The sequence below is a fragment of the Cucurbita pepo genome, chromosome 2 (assembly GCF_057944985.1).
Source record: "Cucurbita pepo subsp. pepo isolate OVF chromosome 2, ASM5794498v1, whole genome shotgun sequence".
In the NCBI taxonomy this organism is placed as follows: Eukaryota; Viridiplantae; Streptophyta; class Magnoliopsida; order Cucurbitales; family Cucurbitaceae; genus Cucurbita; species Cucurbita pepo.
The window spans coordinates 12,977,536-13,000,683 of NC_141799.1; the positions used below are offsets into that span (position 1 = coordinate 12,977,536).

The 23,148-nt window shown below is 34.2% G+C and overlaps 4 protein-coding genes and 3 non-coding genes across 7 annotated transcripts; 3 read left to right on the forward strand and 4 right to left on the reverse strand.

The window, feature by feature from the left end:
• Positions 1–148: 148 nt before the first annotated feature.
• Positions 149–230, reverse strand: TRNAS-AGA (transfer RNA serine (anticodon AGA)). The gene has a single exon. It is a non-coding gene; the product is annotated as a tRNA-Ser (tRNA).
• Positions 231–1,899: 1,669 nt separating this feature from the next.
• On the reverse strand, positions 1,900–4,048 carry LOC111787614 (uncharacterized). The gene is made up of 4 exons (XM_087121122.1): positions 3,847–4,048; positions 3,567–3,672; positions 2,430–2,560; positions 1,900–2,243 (listed from the first exon to the last, which is right to left on the reverse strand). The coding sequence occupies exons 1-3, from the start codon at positions 3,956–3,958 to the stop codon at positions 2,482–2,484; spliced, it is 297 nt and encodes a 98-aa protein (XP_086977248.1). The 5' UTR covers positions 3,959–4,048; the 3' UTR covers positions 1,900–2,243; positions 2,430–2,481.
• A 1,540-nt stretch (positions 4,049–5,588) lies between these two features.
• On the reverse strand, positions 5,589–7,162 carry LOC111787337 (metal tolerance protein B). Its single transcript, XM_023667364.2, has 2 exons — positions 6,998–7,162; positions 5,589–6,831 (listed from the first exon to the last, which is right to left on the reverse strand). Exon 2 carries the CDS (start codon positions 6,795–6,797, stop codon positions 5,688–5,690), a length of 1,110 nt encoding a protein of 369 aa, XP_023523132.2. The 5' UTR covers positions 6,798–6,831; positions 6,998–7,162; the 3' UTR covers positions 5,589–5,687.
• A 5,200-nt stretch (positions 7,163–12,362) lies between these two features.
• LOC111787194 (putative protein phosphatase 2C 24) lies at positions 12,363–14,451 on the forward strand. The gene is made up of 4 exons (XM_023667290.2): positions 12,363–13,077; positions 13,233–13,574; positions 13,685–13,790; positions 13,883–14,451. Exons 1-4 carry the CDS (start codon positions 12,601–12,603, stop codon positions 14,224–14,226), a joined length of 1,269 nt encoding a protein of 422 aa, XP_023523058.2. The 5' UTR covers positions 12,363–12,600; the 3' UTR covers positions 14,227–14,451.
• A 917-nt stretch (positions 14,452–15,368) lies between these two features.
• Positions 15,369–15,678, forward strand: LOC147793720 (signal recognition particle RNA). The gene has a single exon (XR_015420191.1).
• Positions 15,679–17,178: 1,500 nt separating this feature from the next.
• Positions 17,179–17,489, forward strand: LOC147793721 (signal recognition particle RNA). Its single transcript, XR_015420192.1, has one exon.
• Positions 17,490–18,708: 1,219 nt separating this feature from the next.
• On the reverse strand, positions 18,709–22,703 carry LOC111785325 (methylsterol monooxygenase 2-2-like). Its single transcript, XM_023665734.2, has 7 exons — positions 22,442–22,703; positions 21,780–21,917; positions 19,825–19,970; positions 19,615–19,734; positions 19,308–19,520; positions 19,149–19,229; positions 18,709–19,000 (listed from the first exon to the last, which is right to left on the reverse strand). Exons 1-7 carry the CDS (start codon positions 22,469–22,471, stop codon positions 18,940–18,942), a joined length of 789 nt encoding a protein of 262 aa, XP_023521502.2. The 5' UTR covers positions 22,472–22,703; the 3' UTR covers positions 18,709–18,939.
• Between the last annotated feature and the right edge of the window lie 445 nt (positions 22,704–23,148).

The window sequence follows — 23,148 nt, forward strand, 5'->3', positions numbered from 1 at the left end:
AGCAAAGGAAATGGAAGGATGAGACAAATCGATCAAATCAATGAGAGTAAAAATCATATTTGATTTGTGGGTTTTAAGAAATTGGTGATGATCGATGAATATCTATGGAATAATTTAAGAATTTGGCGCGCGCGCACAAAATAAAAAACGTGAGCGGCAGGATTCGAACCTGCGCGGGCAGAGCCCACATGGTTTCTAGTCATGCCCGATAACCACTCCGGCACGCCCACGCTATTGGTCATTATAAGCAAACTCTAGTAACTGATAAAACTTAGTATAATTATTAATATTACGCATTTTTAATGGTGAAAAATGTTTATTTGTTAACAAATATTATTTAAAAGTAACAGTAATCTCTATGAATTCTGGGATTTGCATACCATACCATTTAGATTTATTTGAATTCAGGAGATTACAATTTATATTTGGTTGGTTTAATTTATGAAAACCTCGTAAATTTTACCGATTAAGGACACATGATACCTTCTAAAAATCTTCTAAAATTTTTCCAAATAATAATAATAATAATAATAATAATCTTGTTATTAAATTTTGATGTGCAAGAGTTAAAAAAATTATGGGTCAATTGGTCATTAACTTACCATTGGTTATTAAATTTTAGTAGTAGAGGTAGGGAAAACTATGCAATATTCGAGAGGGGCATAAAAGTAATTTCAACTTCAATTCCGTGCTTATGATATATCAAGGTTTTAATAAGATGTATTGTTCTCACATCGTAGCAAAAAGCACTTGAAAAATGTCAATTGAAGTATATTTCAATAGATAAGACACTAATTATCATTTCAAAAGTCGATGATTCAACCCTACCATTATTAAATTTTAAAAAAGATTGCATAGACTCTAAAGTTATTATATTAAAAATCCATTAAATTTAGAAACTAATTTTAACAATAAGAAATATATAATTCTCTCATTATCCATTAATTTCAACAAAAAAGAAAAAAAAAATCATGGTTTTCACAAACTTACGCCAACAACCTAAAATCAACGAATATGTTTAAAATCTATGGGTGAAATTATATTTTCACTAACAAAAATCATGCTTTTCCCTAAAATCAGTTTTATATGTAAAATATATTTCGAGAAATTATTTTTAACCACTCTATGGGTGAAATTATTGTTCTAGGTTTAAGCTTCAATTTGATAAAATTATATCAAATTCAAATTCAAATTTTAACGTTTTTGCCCTCAAATTCTTATTTTAATGTGATAAAATTAAGTTTTAGAAAAAACAAAATAAAAAGAAAACTTCAAACCCTTTAATCTTTCCATGTTTTATTATCCACATTTTTTCAAATTTGAAAAAATAAACTTTTTATTTTGGAAATATGACTAAAAATTTAATTTTTTTAAAAAAATGAAACTAATAGTACAGAAATGATGAAAAGAGATGGTAATCAAATACAGATTTGTTTTTCCTTTCTCGACATTCATAACATTACAAAAATTTAGTTACGTTTTCGTTCCCTCTAAACACGAAAAACCCATGTTTCTTAGAACTAACGCTAACAATTTTTTTTTACAAAATAAAACTAGTTAAATATTAGGTTAAAACGCATATAATACTCTAGAGTAAGTTTCAATTATATCCCTAAACTTTAAAAAAAAAAAAATGAATAATGACGAGAAAACAAAGGTGTAAAAAAAAAAGACATACATAATATTATTTTCACCTATATAAGAAATTAAGATTGTTACTATAATTTTATTTCATCTTTGATCATTTATATAATTACTTTTAACACATCAACTGTTAATTGAAATAACATAAACGATGTTTTCAATTTTTACCTATTAGCCTCAATTTCCATCTTCTTTTAATGAAAATGTTCTTCAATGTATCAAAATTGAAATAAGGGCCCAAAGTTTAGGTGTATATGGTATAATTTAACCTAGCTATTATTCTCAAACAGTGCAACATTAAAGTCGCACCTAAAAAGCAATACTCAGCTTATTGATTCACATTTAATATTCACTTTTAACAAATACAAATCCATAAGGAACACACTATCTTCCCCTCTTTGTATCTTCAGGATTCTTCTATATAAATCCACAAGGAATAATATATTCCTTTTGCACTAAGTATAGAAAAAATGTTCAGTAGCCAATGACCATAAGAAGAGTAGATGAGAGTTTACCTTTGCTACGAAGAGAAGAGGAGAAAGTCGTTCTGATCTAGAAATAAAATGGAGCTTCCAAGCACAAAAACGCAACATTTGTGCCTACAATAATGGCATGGATTAGATGACATGGAGTTCCAACGAGTGAAATGAAGCAACAATATCATGCATTAATTAATGTATGTATTCCTGTTAGATTAACCCTCCTAAACGAAAGGGAAGTACCAAGTAATGAACTTCACCGACAATCAAGTCATGGAAATCTATTTCTATCACATAAATTACCACCTGATTCCAATGTCATATGGGTCACTGTGGAAGAGTGCCCAGAGCTTATAATTCATGTATGGAGATAGTTGGCAGCCATCATCAACTCGAGAGTCAATTCAGGTTCAATAGGGAACTCGGTCTCTTTCCCACTGACAAAAAGGAAGAAATCAATGAACATGGCAACAGATTTAGTCGTTGTACGAATTTACAATGGAAAAACTTATGTTCGTTGCGAGAATGAAATTAAGAACCAAAGAGAATCAGAAGTATGTGTACATAAGTATTTACAAACAACATTTATCTTTAATTGGTTGAATTCCCAATCCCCATATATTGGCAAAAAGCTAGGGTGAGTAATGTCCACCAATGAACAAAACGTTTATACACTTATCCATCCAAAACTTCAAACAAAATTTACCAAAATTCATGAGCATTCACACACCCACAAGACATAAAAATACTCTGGTAAGTTAGAGAAAAGCCTACTCTAACTCGATTCTGTTTATGTGTTTAAGTATAATGTTTTAAACGGGTACGACGTGTGAGATCTAATCTAGAGGCTTGACATTATCAGCTGTCTAACCTTTCTTCATGTACACCCATGTACTGTCCCAATGAGGTGCAAAACATTTGGCTCCTAATCCAATTAACTTGTAAGAACTCTATCTGTACTGCTTCATCTAACTTAAGAGTTTGCCTTCGAGAACTCTCTTACGCAGACAACAAAAAGTACATAACAACAGCAACATGAAAATTGTTGAGATAAGTTGATCCGAACCAAACAGTGATGCATATAATACATACTATCTGGTTTCTCAGAAAACTTTTCTTTAATCCCTAAAAGGAAATAATTTTTCAGACCATCAAGATCAATCTGCCGGTCCAAATGGCAGAACTAGATGCCCTGCGCTATAGTTTCTATTTTCAATAAATTGGTGAGGATGCAGTCCTTCGTTAACAAGCAATTCCAGAAATAAAAGTGAAAGAACAGATACGTTTTCAATAATACAATCAACAAAGTATCAGTTTACGAAAAATTACCAGAACCTAAATCCAAAACATTAGCGATGGAACGTGCCGACATCTTAATTTGCCAGACATTCACTCAGATTAATCAGAATTATAGAAAATTTGACGGGGAAAAGAAACGAAAACCTGGCGAATTGAAGATGCCAGTAAAAGTATTGGCAAATCTTCTCGAGAATGGGAGTGCTAATCTCAGGAAAAGTCACTTCTCTGTGCTGCGATTCAGCAAAATTTCCTATACAAGAAAACTAAAATAGTAAAACAAAGCCCTAATTAAACAAGAAATTTTCAAAAGAAAACAATCGTTCCAAGATTCCACCAAATTCATTCTTCTTTACAGATAAGCAACAACGAGATCGTAAGTCTCAAAAATGAATTGATCGAGAGGGTATGAGAATGAGAGAGAGACCTGGCGAAGTGAGCATATTACGAATCGTCTGAGAAACCATGGCAGCGTCCTTGTGAATCACGAACTCGAAACCCTCGGCGCTGATCAATTTTACAGTATCTTCCTTCTTCATTTCGTTCTGAACTATCGAAATTCCTCTTCTCTCTGAATGAACTATGGAAACGAAGAAACAGGCTTTCGATTCTACTCCCTTTTTTCTGTTGACATTTTCGTTAAATTATATCCTAAAAAAAATTTAATATTTTATTATCATTAAAAATCCAATAAAATTTTATAAATACTTTTAAATTTTACAAAATAATAATAATAATAATAATAATAATAGTAGTTTAACTAATTTTTAATTCTTTAATATCACTGCGGCTTCGTCCTTTCACGTTAGTTCGTTCTTGTTTTATCTATTGTAGTGAATTTGAATGATAATTTGAGTGTCAGGCATGAATGAAGAATTCTACATTTTTAGACCACTTGTAATTGAGTCATATGGTAGGGGAGAACGTGTTGAGTATGAAAATTCTACATCTCCAATCCACCAATAGTTGAGGCATCAATAAGAGAAGACAGGTCGGCTACCACCACTAGTCGATTAGGCAACACAAAACTTCTAGATCAAGATATAGAAGACAACTATTGATACCAAAACGTTGATAGTAAAAGCAATATCCATTGAAAGTATTCTCTTGAGCAGTATGTGTTTGATATCCAAAAAGAACGTGCTCGAGAAATAATCTAAATGAGATAACACTATTAATATGGATCCCTTTGCAATGGTTACAAATGATTAGATTAATCTCTCTTTGTAAATTTGTTTATTGAGAAGATTAATATTTAATAGGATCATTATATACAACTCGGTGTTAATTCCAAATGTGTTATGGACTCTTATCTACGAGTGCTTATCTTCTTATCTGTATGAGTGAGTCATTTTGGAGTTACACTAATAAGCCTATCTGGAAAAGTCAAACTCATTGCTAATAGATATTATCCATTTTGGCTTATTACATATCGTCGTCGTCCTCACGATTTTTAAAACGTGCCAACTAGCGAGAAGTTTCCACACCCTTATAAGAAATGTTTTGTTTCGATGGGGGATCTATGGTTTTTAAGATGCATCTACTCGAGACGTTTTGACTTGTTACATATCACCATCAGCCTCACAGTTTTTAAAAGGTGTCATGTAAGAAGAGGTTTCCACACCTTTCTAAGAAATGTATCGTTCTCCTCTCCAACCAATGTGGGATCTCAGGTTTTTAAAACACATCTCGGGAGAGGTTTCCACATGCTTATAAGAAATGTTTTGTTCCCCTCTCCAACCGATGTGAAATCTCAAGTTTCTAAAACCGGTCTACTAGGAATAGATTTCCACACTCTCGTAAGGAATGTTTCGTTCCCCCTCCAACTGATGTAGGATCTCACTCTACCATTCTTTGAGCCGAAAACATAAATTTCAAAAGATGAAACTCTAGTATGTGAGTCCTAATTTTTCTAAGTTTCAACAATGTGGTCTCACCCTCATTTTCTCCGGAGGGACCTATTTTATAATTGGATTATAAACAAAAGTGTTACCAGAAAATCATCTATATTTAAGGATGAAACAAAATTTTAACACAACATTAGCTAGAACAAATCATGAAAAATCAACCTACATATATAAGATTAGAACTCTAAATCTATAGTAGAAGGATCTACAATCAATAAACTTTAAAAATTAATTGATTAAAATTATAAATTTGGTACTATCATTTGGAGAAAAATAGAATTTAATCTCAATAATTTAAAACCATCATAATAAATCGCTACAATTTGTAACATGCTCTCAATTTTTGTATCCTTTCATTCATCTACTCTACTTGAATGGTGGTATGAACTATATTGTATCTCTTTTCACAGAGGTTCCTAATCCTAGAAATTGTATCCCTAACACAAACTCCATGTTCAACTACAACATGGCAACACAACACAACTTTGCCGACACTTATTGACCAAATATGCAAGTCATGCAAAGCAAGAACACCTTTGATGTTCTTGATATCATGTTCTACCCTCTCAATGTTTATCTCCTTGGGTGTTCCTTCCATCAGTATACCACCTATATGTCTAAGCATGGGAACAGTAGTAGCTAAAGCAAGAACAGAAAACACAAGAGTACAGATTAAATCCACCACGACCCAGTTGGGTTTAAGCCATAGAACAGCTCCAGCAACCATCACACCAACAGATTGAATCATATCAGAGATGAGATGAAGATAAGCACCTTGGAGATTTATGTTCGAACTTGAACTGTGTGAATGTCCCTCCTCCTCATGGTCAGTGTCATGATCCAAGTGATCATGATGACAAGAATGAGAGTGGCCATGGCTATGGCTATGGCTATGGCTATGGCTATGGCCAAGCCACATGACCATAACTAAGTTAAGGAGGAAGCCAAAAGCTGCAATGGCGAACATGAGCAATCCATTAACCTTTGTCTTGTGGCCGAGGATCCGATTGGCTGCCTCGTAGATTAAGAACCCAGAAATCAGCCATATGAGCTGCACAGACACAAGGGCACCGATAACTTCAAGGCGATTAAACCCAAATGAGTGTTGTGGTGTGGCCGCCCAGCCTGAAACCCAGACAGCAAAGAGGGAAACAGAGAAACCAGCAACATCACTCAACAAGTGAGCTGCATCAGTCAATACAGAAAGACTGTTGGCTCTCAAGCCACCAATCATCTCTACAATGATAGCGATTACATAGAACAATATCAATCCACCGAGCTTCGTAGCGGACTTCGATCGTGTTAATGACTCTAGATTACTATGTTCTAATCTCGAAAACGGACAGCCAGAACGACAACAGTTTACATCTAGGGGATTCGGAATAGAAACATTCCTCTTCTTAGCAATTACTGGAATCAAAACATCAAGCGAATGCTCTGTTCTTAAAATCGGCACTTCCTCCTCCGCCATGTGATTAATCAATCGAAAACAAGTGTTACTAAAACTGAAAAAGGAAGAACAAAAACAAGATTCCTTAGGCTAAAATCGATTACATCGACCAACATAACAACAAAGAACCAAACGAAATAACAGCGACGCATTCCAGAAAACGAAGCAGACGAATTCGTAAAAGGAAAATTACAGAACGAAACAGCAAAATCAGTAAATACCTGAACGATTTTAGTGCGATCGAAATGGAAAGAATCTCTGTGTTTGATCCAAAAGGGATAAAATCACAAAGAGTTTACAGATTTGGTAGAGATGGCCGAAACTTTCTGCTTCTAACATTTCTTTAATTTGAAAATTATATAAAATAAAAAGGAATATAATGGTTTGATCGTTGCGTTTCGTTGCGTTTTGTTGCGTTTTGTTGCGTTTCGTTGCCGCCCAACTAAGCAAAACGGGGAAAAGGTCTGACGCGCCTCGAAGCGAGTGAGAATCCTCTGCAATTTACAGTTTTGAGAGTCATTCGAGTTGTGGGAGCGTGATGTTCACGATTCTCGTTTTGATTTTTTTCTTTTACTCCGAAACTTTGGCGATGAAAACGACATATCGTTCAAATTTCGTCAACGCTTAAAACGACATAAAATATAAGGAGATAAAGACGTATGCACGTCGTTTTGGGTTAACAAAAGAATACCAATAATTTAAGAATTGTTTGGAAAGGAATTGGTCACTTCAATGCCATGGGGGGGCGGCCAGTGAGGCGGCTAGTGACATATGTTTGAATCAAAATAACCTAAAATATAATATACTTTAAATTTACGAAAGTATATACAAATTGGGTCGTAGAATTTTTTAGATCAACTCAAAATTTCGAGTTGGTTAAGTATGTCACCCAATCCAAACACAGTTCACCGTTCAACCCGACCCTATCCCATATTTTTTAGTCGAATTAGGCTGTTTAGTTGTTTTTATTATTAACATCGGTTAACAATGTAACAAGTCGACCATTATAGGTTTGGTTGGGTAATTTGAATTGGTCTGATTATCGGATCATATGAACCCTCATAACTATTTTGTGTTATTTTTAAAAAAATATTTAGGTCGGCATTTATTTAATCTTTAATAAAGAAAAAATCTAATAAATCTTTAATTTTAATTTTGTATTAAATCCATTATTAATCAATTTAACGTTTTTTAAAATTCATGAGGACTTCAAGGCTCGAGGGACGTTTGTTTTACTATTGGGAAGAATTTAAATTTTGGATTGGATATTTTTTAATTTAATTTTTTCATTATATATATTTATTGTTTTTTCTTTTAAATCTTCTTATAAATAAATTGTTTAAAAAATTATTAATATTAACGGGCGATAAAATTATTTTAATAATTGAACTTAATAAAAATAAATTAATTAGCATTAATTAATTATCTAATTTTAAAAAATATTATTTATATAAAAAAAATTTATAACATTCCATATCTTATTTTATATTATTTTTAAAATAAATTTAATTAATTAATTCATCTTAGGTTACAAAATTATTATAATAAATCAATAATAATTTTTAAATATTATAACATTTATTTTGACAATCAATTATTAAGTTAATAAATTACTTATTTACTAAAATTTATTTTAACGACGGTTGATAATTAAAAAAATTAAATAACATAATAAAATATTTTATTCATGTGAAATTTTGATAACATTTCACTTCAAACACTAAATATATATATTATTTTCTTACCTATATTTTTTTATCAATATAATTTTATTTTATTTTTTACTAGGAATCATAAACAAAATTTTTAACAAAAAGACTCTTAAATATAAAAAAATTTGAATTATTCATAACATTGTATCTGCAAAGTACGATCCGATCGAAAAATTATTTTCGAGTCAATAGATACATACTTTATTTTATATACCTTTGAAATTAAAATAATTTCATCAAATTATGAACCCATAAATACTAAGCTCTCAGGATCGTTCCGTATTTATTATTGAAGACAAATTTCATAAAAAAAAGACACATCGATGTAGTGGAAAATTACCAATTTACCCTTGTAAAACCATTGGAATGTTGCAAGATTTTCCTATCATTTATAAGCACCAACTCACACAAATTCAAAATGTGAAAAAGGAGCCAAATAAAGCATGATAATAATAATAATAACAAAATTTAAGCGACTAAATTAATTAAAATATGCCTAAATTTTCCTATCTCTACGGCAAAATATTTTTACCATTAATTTTGAATGAAAATAGTTAGTATTTTAATTAAAAAATATTTAAAAAACTATTTAATTTTTTAAAAAGTTAAAAAATATTATATTTTAAAATTAGAATTAACACTCTTTACCGAAAAGTTTAAAAAACTCTTAGCTACGAAAATCATTTATTGACACATCTTTAAATATTTTAATATTAATTTTGAAAATTCATGTGTATTTTTAAACGAAGGATAAATATATTTTTGAATTTTTTTTTAAAGTTTAAAAGTATTCTAAAATTTGTAATAAGCTAGTTTTGAAACTCTATTAAAAATTAACTGGGGTAATAGTATTTTCTTTAATTTAAAAATATTTTAAAGTTTAAATATATTATTGAAATTTTTAAAAGAGTAGAGTTAGAATAAAGTTTAATAATAGTTTTATTAATTTATTTATTATTATTTTTTTTTTTTAAGGAGAGTTATGATTATTTGAATTAAAAATAAATAAATTTTGAAAAAGACTCGAGAGCATCTAGCTGGTGCCTTGTCATCATAAAGAAACACATAGAGTGGATAAGACTTTTAATAAATAATGCAATCTAGGTCTTTTTTAAAAATAAATAAATTTAGTAAACTCTAATAATAGATTTAATTCTAATTCTTTTTCCTTAATTTTTATTGTATTTAAAATTTAAATTATATACATGGCATTGGTGCAATCATGTTTGGTATTTATTTAGAGGAAAAAAAAAAAGAAGGAATATTTGTCAAATATAATATAAATTTTAATAATATAAACCAAAATGAATATATTTATAAAAATTTTAATGAGTAATAAAATATTTTAAAGTGGGGATAAAAAAAAACGATAATTTTGTTGGATGAAAGTCTCACTCTGCTTATTTAGAGAATGGTCATGGGTTTATAATAAAATAATACTCTTAATTGATATGAGACTTTTTGGAAAATCTCAAAGAGAATTTCTGCTCAAAGTGAATAATATCATACCATTGTGAATAGTCATGTTCGTCTAACATGGTAATAGTATAATAACTGTATTGTTTTTTTTTAAGATTTATACTTAATTAATCATAATTTTAAAATTTAGGAAGTCTTTAAGTTGAATTTACAATTTAACCCTTGTAATTATAATGTTTGACTATGATATGGAGGGGCAAAACGGTAATAGAAAAAGAGAGATAATAAGGGGAGGAAATCGTGGTAGTGCGGTACAGTTGTGTTTGGAAAACCCCGAAAAATCTGGCTCTGTTGCCTGCAGCACAATTCCCACCGCCACGCACTGAAACCTACGCCGCCAAGCAATTTGCCCTCCATGCGCCGTGCCGTCCCCCCACGTATCCCATTTTCTTCCTTTCGTCAGACTGTCTACGCCACCGTCACTCTCTTTTCTTCCTCTTACTCTACGTGGCCGCCCCTCTCCGCCTCGTGTCGCCGCCGACCGGAACTCCACTTCTACCCGCTTCTCCACTTTCTTCCGCCGGAAAACACTTCGGGTTTATGATCAATCTCTAAACAAATATTAGCTAATGGAACTCATGTACTTCTAAATTATAACTATTTTGTTAAATATAATATTTTTAACTTTTTAATCTTTCTGTTATATCGATATTAAATTTTTTAATTTGTATCTAAAAAAATATTTTTTTATTCTGTAAATAATTAATAGCAAATAATTTTTACTCTACCACGAAGAGAAAGGATAACAATGGAGAGAGAAAAAATAAACGAAAATTTATATATTTTTTAATAATACAATTATGATATTTTTTCATTTAATTTTTTAAAAATAAATTTTCTCAGAGTTTGTTCGGTTACTCGAATACCCTGAAATTTAAATTTCATGAATTAAATATATATTTTTTCTAAATGATATTCACGAACATACATATATACGAGTGTTTTATTAATATCGGATATTATTATTAGGTGGGAGGTTGAGTGAAAAATGAGAAGTGTTAATAATAGGAGGCTTGAATCATTGGGATAAAAGGGTGTGACTCAAGAAATCAAATGCTTTACACATTTTGATGCTGACCCTTAAATGCACTTTTATTTTTCTTTATTAATAATAATAATACTTTGAATTATTTACAAATTAAAATACTCGTATTTTATTAATTTTAGATTTTAATGGAAATAATTTTGATATTTTAATATTGCAATAATAATAAATGATATTTGGAAAAGGGAAAAAAAGGGGAATAGAGGGGGGTAGGGATGCGTGTCATGAATTTGTAGAGTTTTTAATAAATATTTGTCTTATTAATCACGTGGAATTTTTTTGAAATGAAATGTCCACGTCAACCCCGGTACCCGAAACCAAAAAAAAAAGACCCTCTCTCTCTCTGTCTGTCCCCACATCCTTTCCACGTGGAGGCCCCTCGCTTCTCCAACTTCCGTTTTTAATTTTAACTAACCGGTCCCACCACCGCTCCTCCAATCAAATATCGACACGCCCCCAACATAATCTCCTCTTCCGTGATTTCCTTTCTGTTGCCTCCTCATTCCCCCCTGGCCCACCTCCCTTTTCCCTGCCTACCATTTTCAAGGTATTTTCGTCATTCTTTACCCTTTTATTTATTTATTCATTTTTTTAATATACCAAAATAAAATAAAATAAAATATTTGGTTCATGAATTTGGAAGAAATTTAATTTAAGACGTTTTTATTTTTTTTATTTAATAGTTTAATTATCATTAATTATTTAAATTTAATTTTCCACGTAGTTATTTAGAATTAAATGTTATATTTTTAGGGATAATTGGAGGGGGGGGGGTGTGGATGAAACGTGTCCCGCGTGACAACCGGGTCGGGTCGGGAAAGAGTAAGCGAGAATACGCCACGTTTCAGTATCGTAAAACAAAACCGCCCCCCTTCTTCCCCTGTTTTCCAGATATTTTTTTCTTATATGCCAGACATATGGGGCCCACGTCTAAACACGTAGCTCTCTCTCATTGGTTATCAAAAGCTAGACGGAATAAAAAGCAAAAAAATAAAATAAAATCTTTTTTTTTTTTTTCTTCTTCTCGTTTGAAATGATATCGACACGTGGCGCGAACCCATGTCTGGAAATGGAAAATTAATAATTATGATTATTTAAAAAAAAAAAGAAATGGAGACGCCCTCAGAGCGTACACCAAGGACCACATGCGTGTCAAAATGAAAGTCTCTCTCTTGTTGCGTTGCTTTGATTTTATTGGTCCACGTCTCTACCATCTTCCGAACTAAATATACGCGTGTCCTCTTCTGATCAATTCACATTCCATAATCAACGCTTCAGATTTCTTCTACAACTTCGATCTGCCCGTTTCTTCCCTCGGGTACTTACCCGCCCTGACCGTCCTCCCTAGCAAATTTTCAATATCGAGTTCTGTCTTCCTTTTAAAGCGTCTCCCTCCGCCGAACCACTCTTCTCTTTCATCTGCTCGTTTTCGAATTCCGTCGTCCGTCGTCGTTGCCGGCGTGTTCAGAGATTGGAGTAATCGGTTGTGGAGATTTGATTTTTTGTTTGTGGTGGCTGGGGGAGGATTGAGAAGGGAAAGGAAAGAGAAATTAGGGGAAGTAACGGAAATTGTATTGTTTCATTGGTAATGGCGGAGATTTGCTGTAAAGTGATAGGTGAGAGTGAGGCGTCGTCGTCCTGTGAGCCGAGCTCGCGAGTGGCTAGACGTCGGAGAATGGAGATCAGGAGGTGTAAATTTGTTGCCGGAGTTGCTCCGACGGAGACTGATACTGTTGCGAAGCGACAGAAGCTGGAGGATCGATCGGCGTCGCTTTCCAGAGACTGTGATAACGCAGTTGAGAACTGTGATTCCGGGGAAGAAGAGACTGTCGGGAGATTTGTGGCCGGAGAAGTTCCGAAGGAGGTGTCGACACCTCTGCATCGGGAATCTCCTATCATTCCTTTAGGCGGAGAGATTCCGAAGTTTGGATTCTCTTCTGTTTGTGGAAGACGGAGAGATATGGAAGACGCGGTGGCCGTTCATCCATCGCTTTGTTTTACAGACAAGGAAGCCACCGATAAGTTGCACTTGTTCGGTGTTTACGACGGCCATGGCTGCTCTCATGTAAGATCCTTAATTACTTCCTCGCCATTTCGTTGTTTAAATTGAAGTTTAACCTAAAGAATTAGCAACTTGGAACTAAATAATTAGGTAATTGAATTCCTCCTTTTTTGCCTAATTTTTGGGGTACTTATGGGCGGTTTTTCTGACGGTATTAGGTGGCGATGAGGTGTAAGGATCGACTGCACGAGCTCGTGAAAGATGAGTTAGATCGGGAAGTGAAAGAAGAGGCTTCCGCCGCGGCGGAAGCTTCGAGGTGGGACGGCGCCATGAAGAGAATCTTCCGCCGAATGGACAACGAGGTTGTGGCGCGAAACAATGAAGAAGTTGTGGTTGCGAATTGCAGATGCGAACTGCAGTCACCGAACTGTGATGCCGTTGGATCCACCGCCGTCGTTGCAGTTGTGACGGCGAATAAGATCATCGTTGCTAACTGCGGCGATTCCAGAGCCGTTCTCTGTCGCAACGGGAAGGCCGTTCCTCTCTCCTCCGATCACAAGGTTTGTGCTCCGATTTGTCAAATTTTGAATCGATTAGGGCTAACTAGTCTCAATCTTTCGGTCTTTAATTCCGTATGCCTATTTCTGATTCGATTTTGTAAATCTGACAGCCGGATCGGCCCGACGAGCTAAACCGGATCGAGGAAGCCGGCGGCCGTGTGATCTATTGGGACGGACCAAGAGTCCTCGGAGTACTCGCCATGTCAAGAGCCATAGGTAACAAACAAATCGCTGAAAACTCACCGGTTTCTCTACCGGCGTTGACTTGTTGTTACAAATCAACTAACTCCAATTTGAAACTTCCTCAGGCGATAACTACCTGAAACCGTATGTGATATCGGAGCCAGAGGTGACGATAACAGATCGGACGGCGGAGGACGAGTGCCTAATTCTGGCGAGCGATGGACTTTGGGATGTGGTGCCAAACGAGACGGCGTGCGGAGTTGCGAGCATGTGTCTTCGGGGAAAGACAGAGGCTCGGTCGCTAGGGTCGCCGACTGTGGCGGTGGAGACGGCGGTGGAAAGGGTGGGGGCGGAGAGGGCGGACAAGGCCTGCAACGATGCGTCGATACTGCTGACGAAGCTGGCGTTAGCCAGGCACAGTACGGACAACGTGAGCGTCGTGGTGGTGGACCTTAAGAGGGACACGTAGCCTAAGAATCTGTCCCGATCTGTCCGCGTCCTTTTTTTATTACTATTATTATTTAGTAGAGAAATTAAATTGAAAATTTAGAGGAAAAAAAAAGGTCTTTTTTTATTATTATTTTTATAAATTAGAAAGGGGAAAATCAAGTTAGTGAGGTATAGAATGAAGATAATCCATCTTTCTTGGGAATCTTCTTCTTTTCGAATGTCAAAAAAAAAAAAAAAAGCAAAATGTAATTAACAAATATCAATGTCAACGTGTCAATGCATGGGCTATTTGTCATTATTTTTACTTTTTTATTTTTATATTTATAAATTATTCATTTATTTTATTCTCATACGCCATGTATAAGATTACTAACTTATGTGAATTTGTAATTAAATGTAGATTAAATTTAAATTAAGAGGAGCAATATTTTATTATTATTAATATTATTGAAATGCATTGGTTTATAATTTGCAACTTTATTTGGAGAATAATGTATTATTTGGTAGTTTCTCTTTTAAATGATGCGATTTGGATTAAGCCCTTCAACCACTATATGATGCATTGTTGGACTATACCCTTCAACTACTACCCATCACATTTTCTTTCTTCTTTTAGAGAAGCGACCCATTCAAATAGAACATGATATATACTCGGGTGTACTAAGATTCTTGTGGTTTCGGAGAATTCAGCTACATTAGAACTAGGAACGAAAGACTCTCTTTGGTCTCGAACTTACTCCCAACCAAATCGCGTTATCTATTGCTTTGCTTTGAACAGTCAATCACCACTACCTCAGTTACGACCCTTGTTTCCTATATAGAACGAAGCTACAATATAAGCTATATTATTTTATATCTTTGTCCTTTATGTCATTTTGGATTAGTCGGTGTGGTAGAAAAAAGAGCTTTATATCTTTGGTAAGTATAAATTATATACATTTTTGTTTTCTCTTTTATGAAAAAATTGTTTTGAAATAATGATAAAAGGTTGTAGGTAGAAATAGAATTTTTAAAATAGGAGTAATAAATAATTTTATGTATATAAAAACTTCTAAAATAGGGTGAGTTTTGAGCATGTGTCCAATTAAGTTGTTTCTCCCACATCGAGAAGAATCTTAATTTTAATCTTTTTTATTAAGGCAATTGGCACATGGACTAATCGCCGGGCTTTGTTACGCAAGCTTATGACCTAAGTAGGGGCATTAGAATGATTGGACGGTTCCCAACTCCGCTGGGCTGGGATCGAATTGGGCTAATGTCTGGCCCGCCCGTTTCAAGCAGGGAGCTTAGCCATGGGGCCTGAATGAAGGCTCATGGCTTCATTGGCTTCTAAAGTGGAGGGCAAAGCGTGAGGACAGCCTCACAGAACAACGAAAACCTCCCTCTCTTTGTGGTGGAAGGAAAACGGGCCGGTGCCTCTTCGATCCCGTATGGCCGAGTGCTGGTAGGGCTTAACCGAACTATCATTTTTTTACATTTAAAACGAATGATATTTTGGGTTGAGTTGTTCGGGTCATACGTCATTACTCACATTATTTTAAAGTAAAATAACGAAATCATTCCAATTTATAGTATATATACATACATCTTCAATCGAACAACTCACTATTAGAGATTAGTTGGCAACTCTCCAATAACCCCTCATATCATATAATCGAGAGGGAGCGACACTCGTACTTGCCAACTATTAAGATTATATGCAGACCTTTATCAATTGAGACAGGTTCACTCTTTAAGAATAGTTGGAGACCACATAACCATCTTCACATAACAATATAATGGCACTGCATATCATAGCATCTAAGTATCAACCCAGTATCTATCAACTCATATGATACAAATGTGGACCATCTCATCTTAAGACAACTTGTAGCTAAAAATTAACGAACCTATGATAACTCCCGCAATTATCAAAGGTGAGTGACCTAATTTGGCCTACTACTAAGATACTAAGCGAACCATTGTAAAACAAGACAAGTTCACTGCTAGCTTGGCGAACGGGAACAACTCCCACTTAGTAACATGATAATGGAGACTCATAAATATAAACTATATATAAACCATAGTAAATTACATAACTAATCCATCAATGGTGATCTGTAGCATTTTTACAAGTTTTCATTTACTTACCGTGCATAACAATCAATGGTATTTTTTTGTTTTTGTAGCCTATCCTAAAACAACAGGCTATCATAGATATTGAGTCGATGATTAATACTATTTTCTTAGTTAAAATACTATATTAGAAACATTTTGAAAGTGTCCATATCGACTCTTTTAATTTAGTTTTTGTACTTCGAAAGCGTCCAAATTTGGTCCCTACACTTTCAAAATAGTTGTGCCATTAGTTTGGATTAAATTTAATTCATTGATTTGACAAAAAAAAAAAAAACTCGAAACCAAACCATGATGGCAAATGCAGTAGAAGTCGAAGCTTCAAACTCTCGTTGCTCAAAACCCAACTCGACGATTGGATTCGATTTGATGACTTCTTCTGTAGCTCTCTATCATTCCACGATTTTCTGCCTTTTTTTATAGCTTCCAAATTTTTATAACCCTTGTCAGTTTTAATATCTTGCCAATTGAAGAAGTCGAAATGTCTTTGTTAGTAATTGTTTTCCTTATCTACTGAAGTGAAGTAAATTTGTGCTTCACAAATCTATATTGTTTTATACTTATCCGTTCTATCTTTTTAGACTAATCGGTGTTACAGACAAAAGAACTTTCGTCCAGATTGATTAGTACTAATTATACACATTTTTGTTTTTTCTTTAATGAAAAAATTGTTTTGAAATAATGATAGAAATAGAATTTTTAAAATAAAATGAGTAATAAATAATTTTATGTATAATAGGAACTTCTAAAAATGAGGGTGAGTTTTGCATGTGTCCAATTAAGTTTGTTTCTCCCACATCGAGAAGAATTTAAATTTTAATCTTGTTTATTAAGGCAATTGGCACATGGACTAATCGCCGAGCTTGGTTACGCAAGCTTATGACCTAAGTAGGGGCATTAAAATGATTGGACGGTTCCCAACTCCGCTGGTCTGGGATCGAAGTGGGCTTATGTCTGGCCCGCCCGTTTCAAGCTGGGAGCTAAGCCATGGGGTTTGGATGAAGGCTCATGGCTTCATTGGGTTCTAAAGTGGAGGGCAAAGCGTGAGGTTGGCTTCACAGAACAGCGAAAACCTCCCTCTCTTCGCAGTGGAAGGAAAACGGGCCGATATTTGGATTATAATTTTAAATCAAGTCTAAATTATTAATTATTCATTTAACCTTATTATTAGACATAGGGTTTGATTTTAGGTTCAGATCATCGATCTCATCTGAGTTTTATCTAAGAGTTTTGGATAATCTAGCTTCACTCTTTATTATTTCGTATCATCATTTTAAAATCATACATTACATGTAAGTTAGGCGCAACCTCATAATCATTCCAATTGGTAGTACATATACATATATATTCAATTGAGACAACTCACTATTAGAGATTAGTTAAAAACTCTCTAGTAGCTCTCGTATCATATAATCATTCTAATCAAGAGGGAGTGACACTTGTACTTGCCACTCTTGTCAATTGAGACAAGTTCACTATTAAACAGTTGGAGACCACCTAACCATCTCCACATAACAATCTAATGATACTGCATATCATAGTGTCTAGGGCTCAACCCAATATCTACCAATTCATATGATATAAATGTGGACCATCTCAGATAAGAGAATTTGTAGTACCTATAATAGTCCCCACATTATATAATCATAGGGGAGTGGCCCTTGGCCTACTACTAAGAAACTAAGCGAACTATTATAAAACGAAGACAAGTTCACTGCTAGATTGATGAACCCGAACAACCCTCACTTAGTAACTTGATAATGGAGGCTCATAAATATTATAATAAATTGCATAACTAAACTATTAATCGAGCTTTAAATTTACAAAGTACTCTTCAACCAATCATATTTGAGCATTTTTACAAGTTTTCATTCCCACTTAACATGCTTTAATTGTTAATAAATTAAGTTCATTCAATTCAATCACCTATATTGAAAAGGACACTATCCTAGATGTCTCGAGGATTAATATTTTGGTTCACACTTTGAAAGTGTCCAATATCTATAATTGTATCACTATTTTATTTTAGTTTTTCTATTTTAAAAGCATCCAAATTTAGTCCCTACACTTAAAAAAAAAAAAAAATATATATATATATATATATATATATATATATATATTTTTTTTTTTTTTTTTTTTGCTTGAAACTAAAACCATGGTGACAAACGCAGCAGAAGCCAAAGCTTCATACTCTCGTTGCTCGAAACCATGGCAATGAAGGCAGTAGAAGCCGAGGCTTTGATCGACGTGGAGTGGTGGCTCGAAATAGGGGAGGATGATGGTGAGGAAAGGTGACCATTGACAAGGGTCGAGCCGAGCGAGCTAAAATTAAAATAGTTGGAAAGTATAAGGATTAAAAATAAAACCTAATCAAAATACAAGGAAAAAAAAAAACAAATATTCTTAAAATTTGAAGGATGATTAAGGTTCCATAACTCTTCATTACTCAAGAATACTCAAATTTAAACAACAAAAAAAAAAAGACATAAAACACATCATGGCACACAAGAAAGGGTGATATGAACTAAACCTTTTCAAATGTGCCTATATATCAGAAACCTATCTCGAATGTACCCGACCCGACTCGACTCGAACCGACGACTTTTTCCTCAGCTCATCAACTTTCTGCCTTTTTTATAGCTTCCAAATTTCTAAAACCCTTGTCCGTTCCAAATATCCTGCAAAATGAAACGTCTTTGTCAATAATCGTTTTCGATATCTATTGAAGTAAATGAGTGTTCCACAAAGCTGGTTTTAATGCTATGAAGTTCAAACCAATAATGTAAACAAAACAAATGGTTGGACCCTTCTTGGACCAGAACTCACCAGTCCATGTAAGTGAATGTCGACGAGTAGTTGCCAGATTTTGTGAAAAGCAGACGGTGATGATAATCATGGAAGTAAGCACTGTGGAGCACGAGCAAAGAAGCTGATTTCAGGAACAACAGACATAGTACAACGTATTCTTATTAAAACATGACTCACCCCCCATATAAAGGTATGAAGTTTGAAGGGCTCCACGGAAAATGATAGCCACAATGAGCCTCGACTGTCTCGAGCACTCTAAGAACCATCCATAGCCACAGAGTCATTAGATGGGGGCCGGTAAGAGCCGGACCGACAATGGTAGCAAATCCAAGGAACAGGATCTCAGCAGGGTGAGCATATTCTGATGTTAGTCCAAAAGGGGTAGCATATCTGCACTTGATAAGCAACTTAGAACAGCCTAGGACAATTTTATCATGGGAAAACACAGAATAATCATTCATTTTCGTTTATAAATCTCACTTACTCGTGATGAACGCTGTGCACATTCTGGTACAGCCATTTGGTGTGCAAAATTCTATGCCCCCAGTAGAAAACAAAATCCTCCACGATAAAGTAAAATATTATCTGGCCGAAAACTACTTTCCTACATTAAATGAAACCCGAACTAACTTAAATCCTATCAAAGGTAATGCTATGATCCAAGATAAGAAAACAATAAAGAACCAGAAGATACCAGGATGGCAATGGAAGAGTGCTTCTCATTCCCATAAGCTTGAAGACAGGATAAGAAACAATCATAACTGGCAGATTTACACCAAAATGATACAGCAATAGACGTGAAATACATTTTCCTTGTGCAGCAGAACTATTAGTCTTTGCCTGCAGAAAGCAGAAAAGACTTATATCACAACTAAAAATAATTCATCCAAAATTAAGAGTGAGTTAAAACTACATTTCTTCTTATAATCAATGGCCTAACAGAACGCAGTAGCGAGGGGCAACGTTCCCTAGGGAAGGATGGCACGATTTTACCAATCTGGGGATTCTGATTTTTTTACTTGTTACCTTTTTTCATTCTTTCTTCAATGTTGAGAAGAAAAAAGAGTAGTAATGGAATTGGAATTCTCTTATCTCATTCCGACGGATATCATCTCAAAAGTCTCCATGACTTAATCGAACTGTAATTATTGAGCTGGAAAACTCAGTTGATAGGTACTTTGTCTGCATCCTTAAGTATCAGCAGTATCGTCTATAAGGCAATCAATGAGAAACAGTTCTTTCCTTTTTCATCTCTTTTTTTTTTTTTTTCATAGTTCAACATACGCATAGGAAGTTGATGGAAGCTGAATTATTGTCCTTGGCTGCAAAGGAGGAACAAAGCTGAAAGCAGCAATGTAAGAGAAGATAGATAGAAGAAGGTGCTTTAACACCAGATTCTTTCATTGGTTATGGCTGCGAAGGAAAGGAAGAACACCATAGTTGAGATTCTCTCCGTTGTTGGTAGACGAGTGCTTAACGAGGATGGCATAGTTCCGGAATTCTTGGCTTTTTACAAAGCTTTATACACAAAAAGTGTAAACTGGAGACTTTTCCCACTATCATAAATTGGAGTCCGATTGATGTCATTTTGGCTACTGATTTAGAAGCTCCTTTCACCGAACTTGAAGTATACAAGGGAGTACAGCTTCTTGGAACAGACAAATCATCTGGCCTAGATGGTACTGCTACCGAATTCTTTAAAAAAATGTTGGAACATTCTAAGAATTGATATTATGAGATTGTTCCAATATTTTTTCCATAATGGAACCATAAACACAAATCTCAATGAAATTTACATTTGCCTCATCCCAAAGAAGCTTGAAGCCTGAACAGTGGCTGATTACCAACCAATTAGTCTCGCCACCTGCCCGTGCAAGATTGTTGTGCGTGTTTTTTCCGAGTGGCTATCTTGCTCAACAGAGGATTCATGGATTTGGCTTCCTAATCTGAGTGGCTCACTTTCCACAAAATTGCTTTCACCCAACATGTTTGACCAAAACTACCCTTTTCGAAACACGAAAGCTCTGCTTAGAAGAACATTTCTAGGGCATCTTTTTTTTTTTTTCTTTTGTGGGGTGGGGGAGGGGAATCTAACAGTCTTTACAAACAAGGAGGCCCCCTTCAATTTTTTTTTTTTTTGACTTGGTTATTTATCATGTTAATCGATTGGGAAAGCCTTTTGTAACCATGGATATTATCCTTTTTGTAAATTTCATATATAAATGAAATTGTTCATTATCAAAAAGCGGGAAAGAAAAAAAATTAATCATTGTTTCCTGTAATCTTCTCCATTGGAGATCAAAAGATAAGGATAATTGAAATTAGAACTAGTCAAAGTGCTGCATTTTCGTCTTAAAAGTAAGGTTGACATTAAAGCCTAGACCAATAATTTTTTTAATCTCACAATTAATCAAGATCAAGAAATCAACTCATCCTACATTTTTAATTGGATGAGAATGAATGAAGAAATACTAAGTTGTTCCATATCAAACCTGTAACTTCGAATCTTTCCAGAAAAAGTGCTGCTAACTGCTAATTTAGTTCATAACCCATACATGAATCACTAACGAAGGTAAATCTAATTCAAGTATGAAATATTGACTAAATATGCATTGGTTATGAAATTTGTGGTGAAGTAAAAAAGCAAACCTGGATCTTGTACTTGCTCAGCCATCCTGCTTTTTCGAGAAAAATAAAGGGAAGCCCAGATAAGAAGAAAACGCTTTCATGGATTATGAAGCTTCCAAAACAAGCGAGTTGAAAATCACTAAAATTCGTAATCAAATACTGCACCATAGAGCAAAAAAAACCCATCAAAGAAGCACCAAATACAAAAAGAAACACAGTTTAATTCTACAAATAAGAACCATAGTGTAATTCTACACTCAAGCAAGTCAATGTTTTCAATTAAAGGAAACACTCATTCGAACGCAACCCAAATTCAATCCTCCAATTGGAAAACAAACAAAAAATCTTTAAAAAAAAGGCACGCATAACCTCATCATATTACATCAAACGTGCAAATCATTAGCTCTCAACATTAAGATCCTATTTCAAATCAACTATAGAAGATGAAATTCAACCTAAAATTACATCAAAAACCGCAATGTCACTCTCACGTCAACAATCGATTAACAAATAAGAGAGGGAAATTCAAGGACAACACTCCCACATCAAAACCTACTCGAAAACGAACGTAAGAAATTAAAATAAAAAAACTACTCGCAGAAGTTTAGAATCTAATCGGTGCTTGAAAATGAAGATCAAATCTAGGGCGGAAAGAACAAGATTATGAAGAGAAAAAGCAGTACCTGCCAGGCAGATTCAAGAAGAGCAGCCATGAAAGACGGGAAGAAATAAGCAGGGAATGGGAATCAGAATGGAGCAGGAGAGAGCAGGGCAGTGCAGAAGAAGACGATGCGGCCACCGAGACAGACTGGAAGAACAAAGGAATCTATGGGTTTTTGGTTTGCGTTTTTATATGAATCTCAAATCTGTATCTCTTTCTCTCTCCCTCCACTGATTTGCCTTTTTCTGCCATTTCCAGCCGGACCTGTCTTTCTCTCTCTTACTCTTCGTTTTTCTCTCTCTTCCATTTCCAATCAATTTAATTTTGATTATTAATAAAAATTGTAATTATATCAATTAAATTAATCCATTTATTAATAAATTATAAATACATAATCTACAAAATTTTGTAAAAATTGATAAATAAACAAAATTGATTCAGTTATAACGGTTTATTGATTTTGGGATAGAACTATAAATTTAAAAGAGCATTTTTCAAAAGAAATCAAGATATATAATTTTTTTAAATAATTTTTATTAATATTTTTTTTCTCACTCTAATTATATTTTTGGATACATTAGGGGTGTACATTCAACCCGATAACCCGACAATCTGGACCAACCCAACCCAAACCACTATGGATTTGGGTTGGGTTGGGTTGGGTTGGATTAGCTTTTTAGGTTGGTTTTGGTTCATTTTTCTGAAGTCAAGCTGACTCGGTTTGGTTTC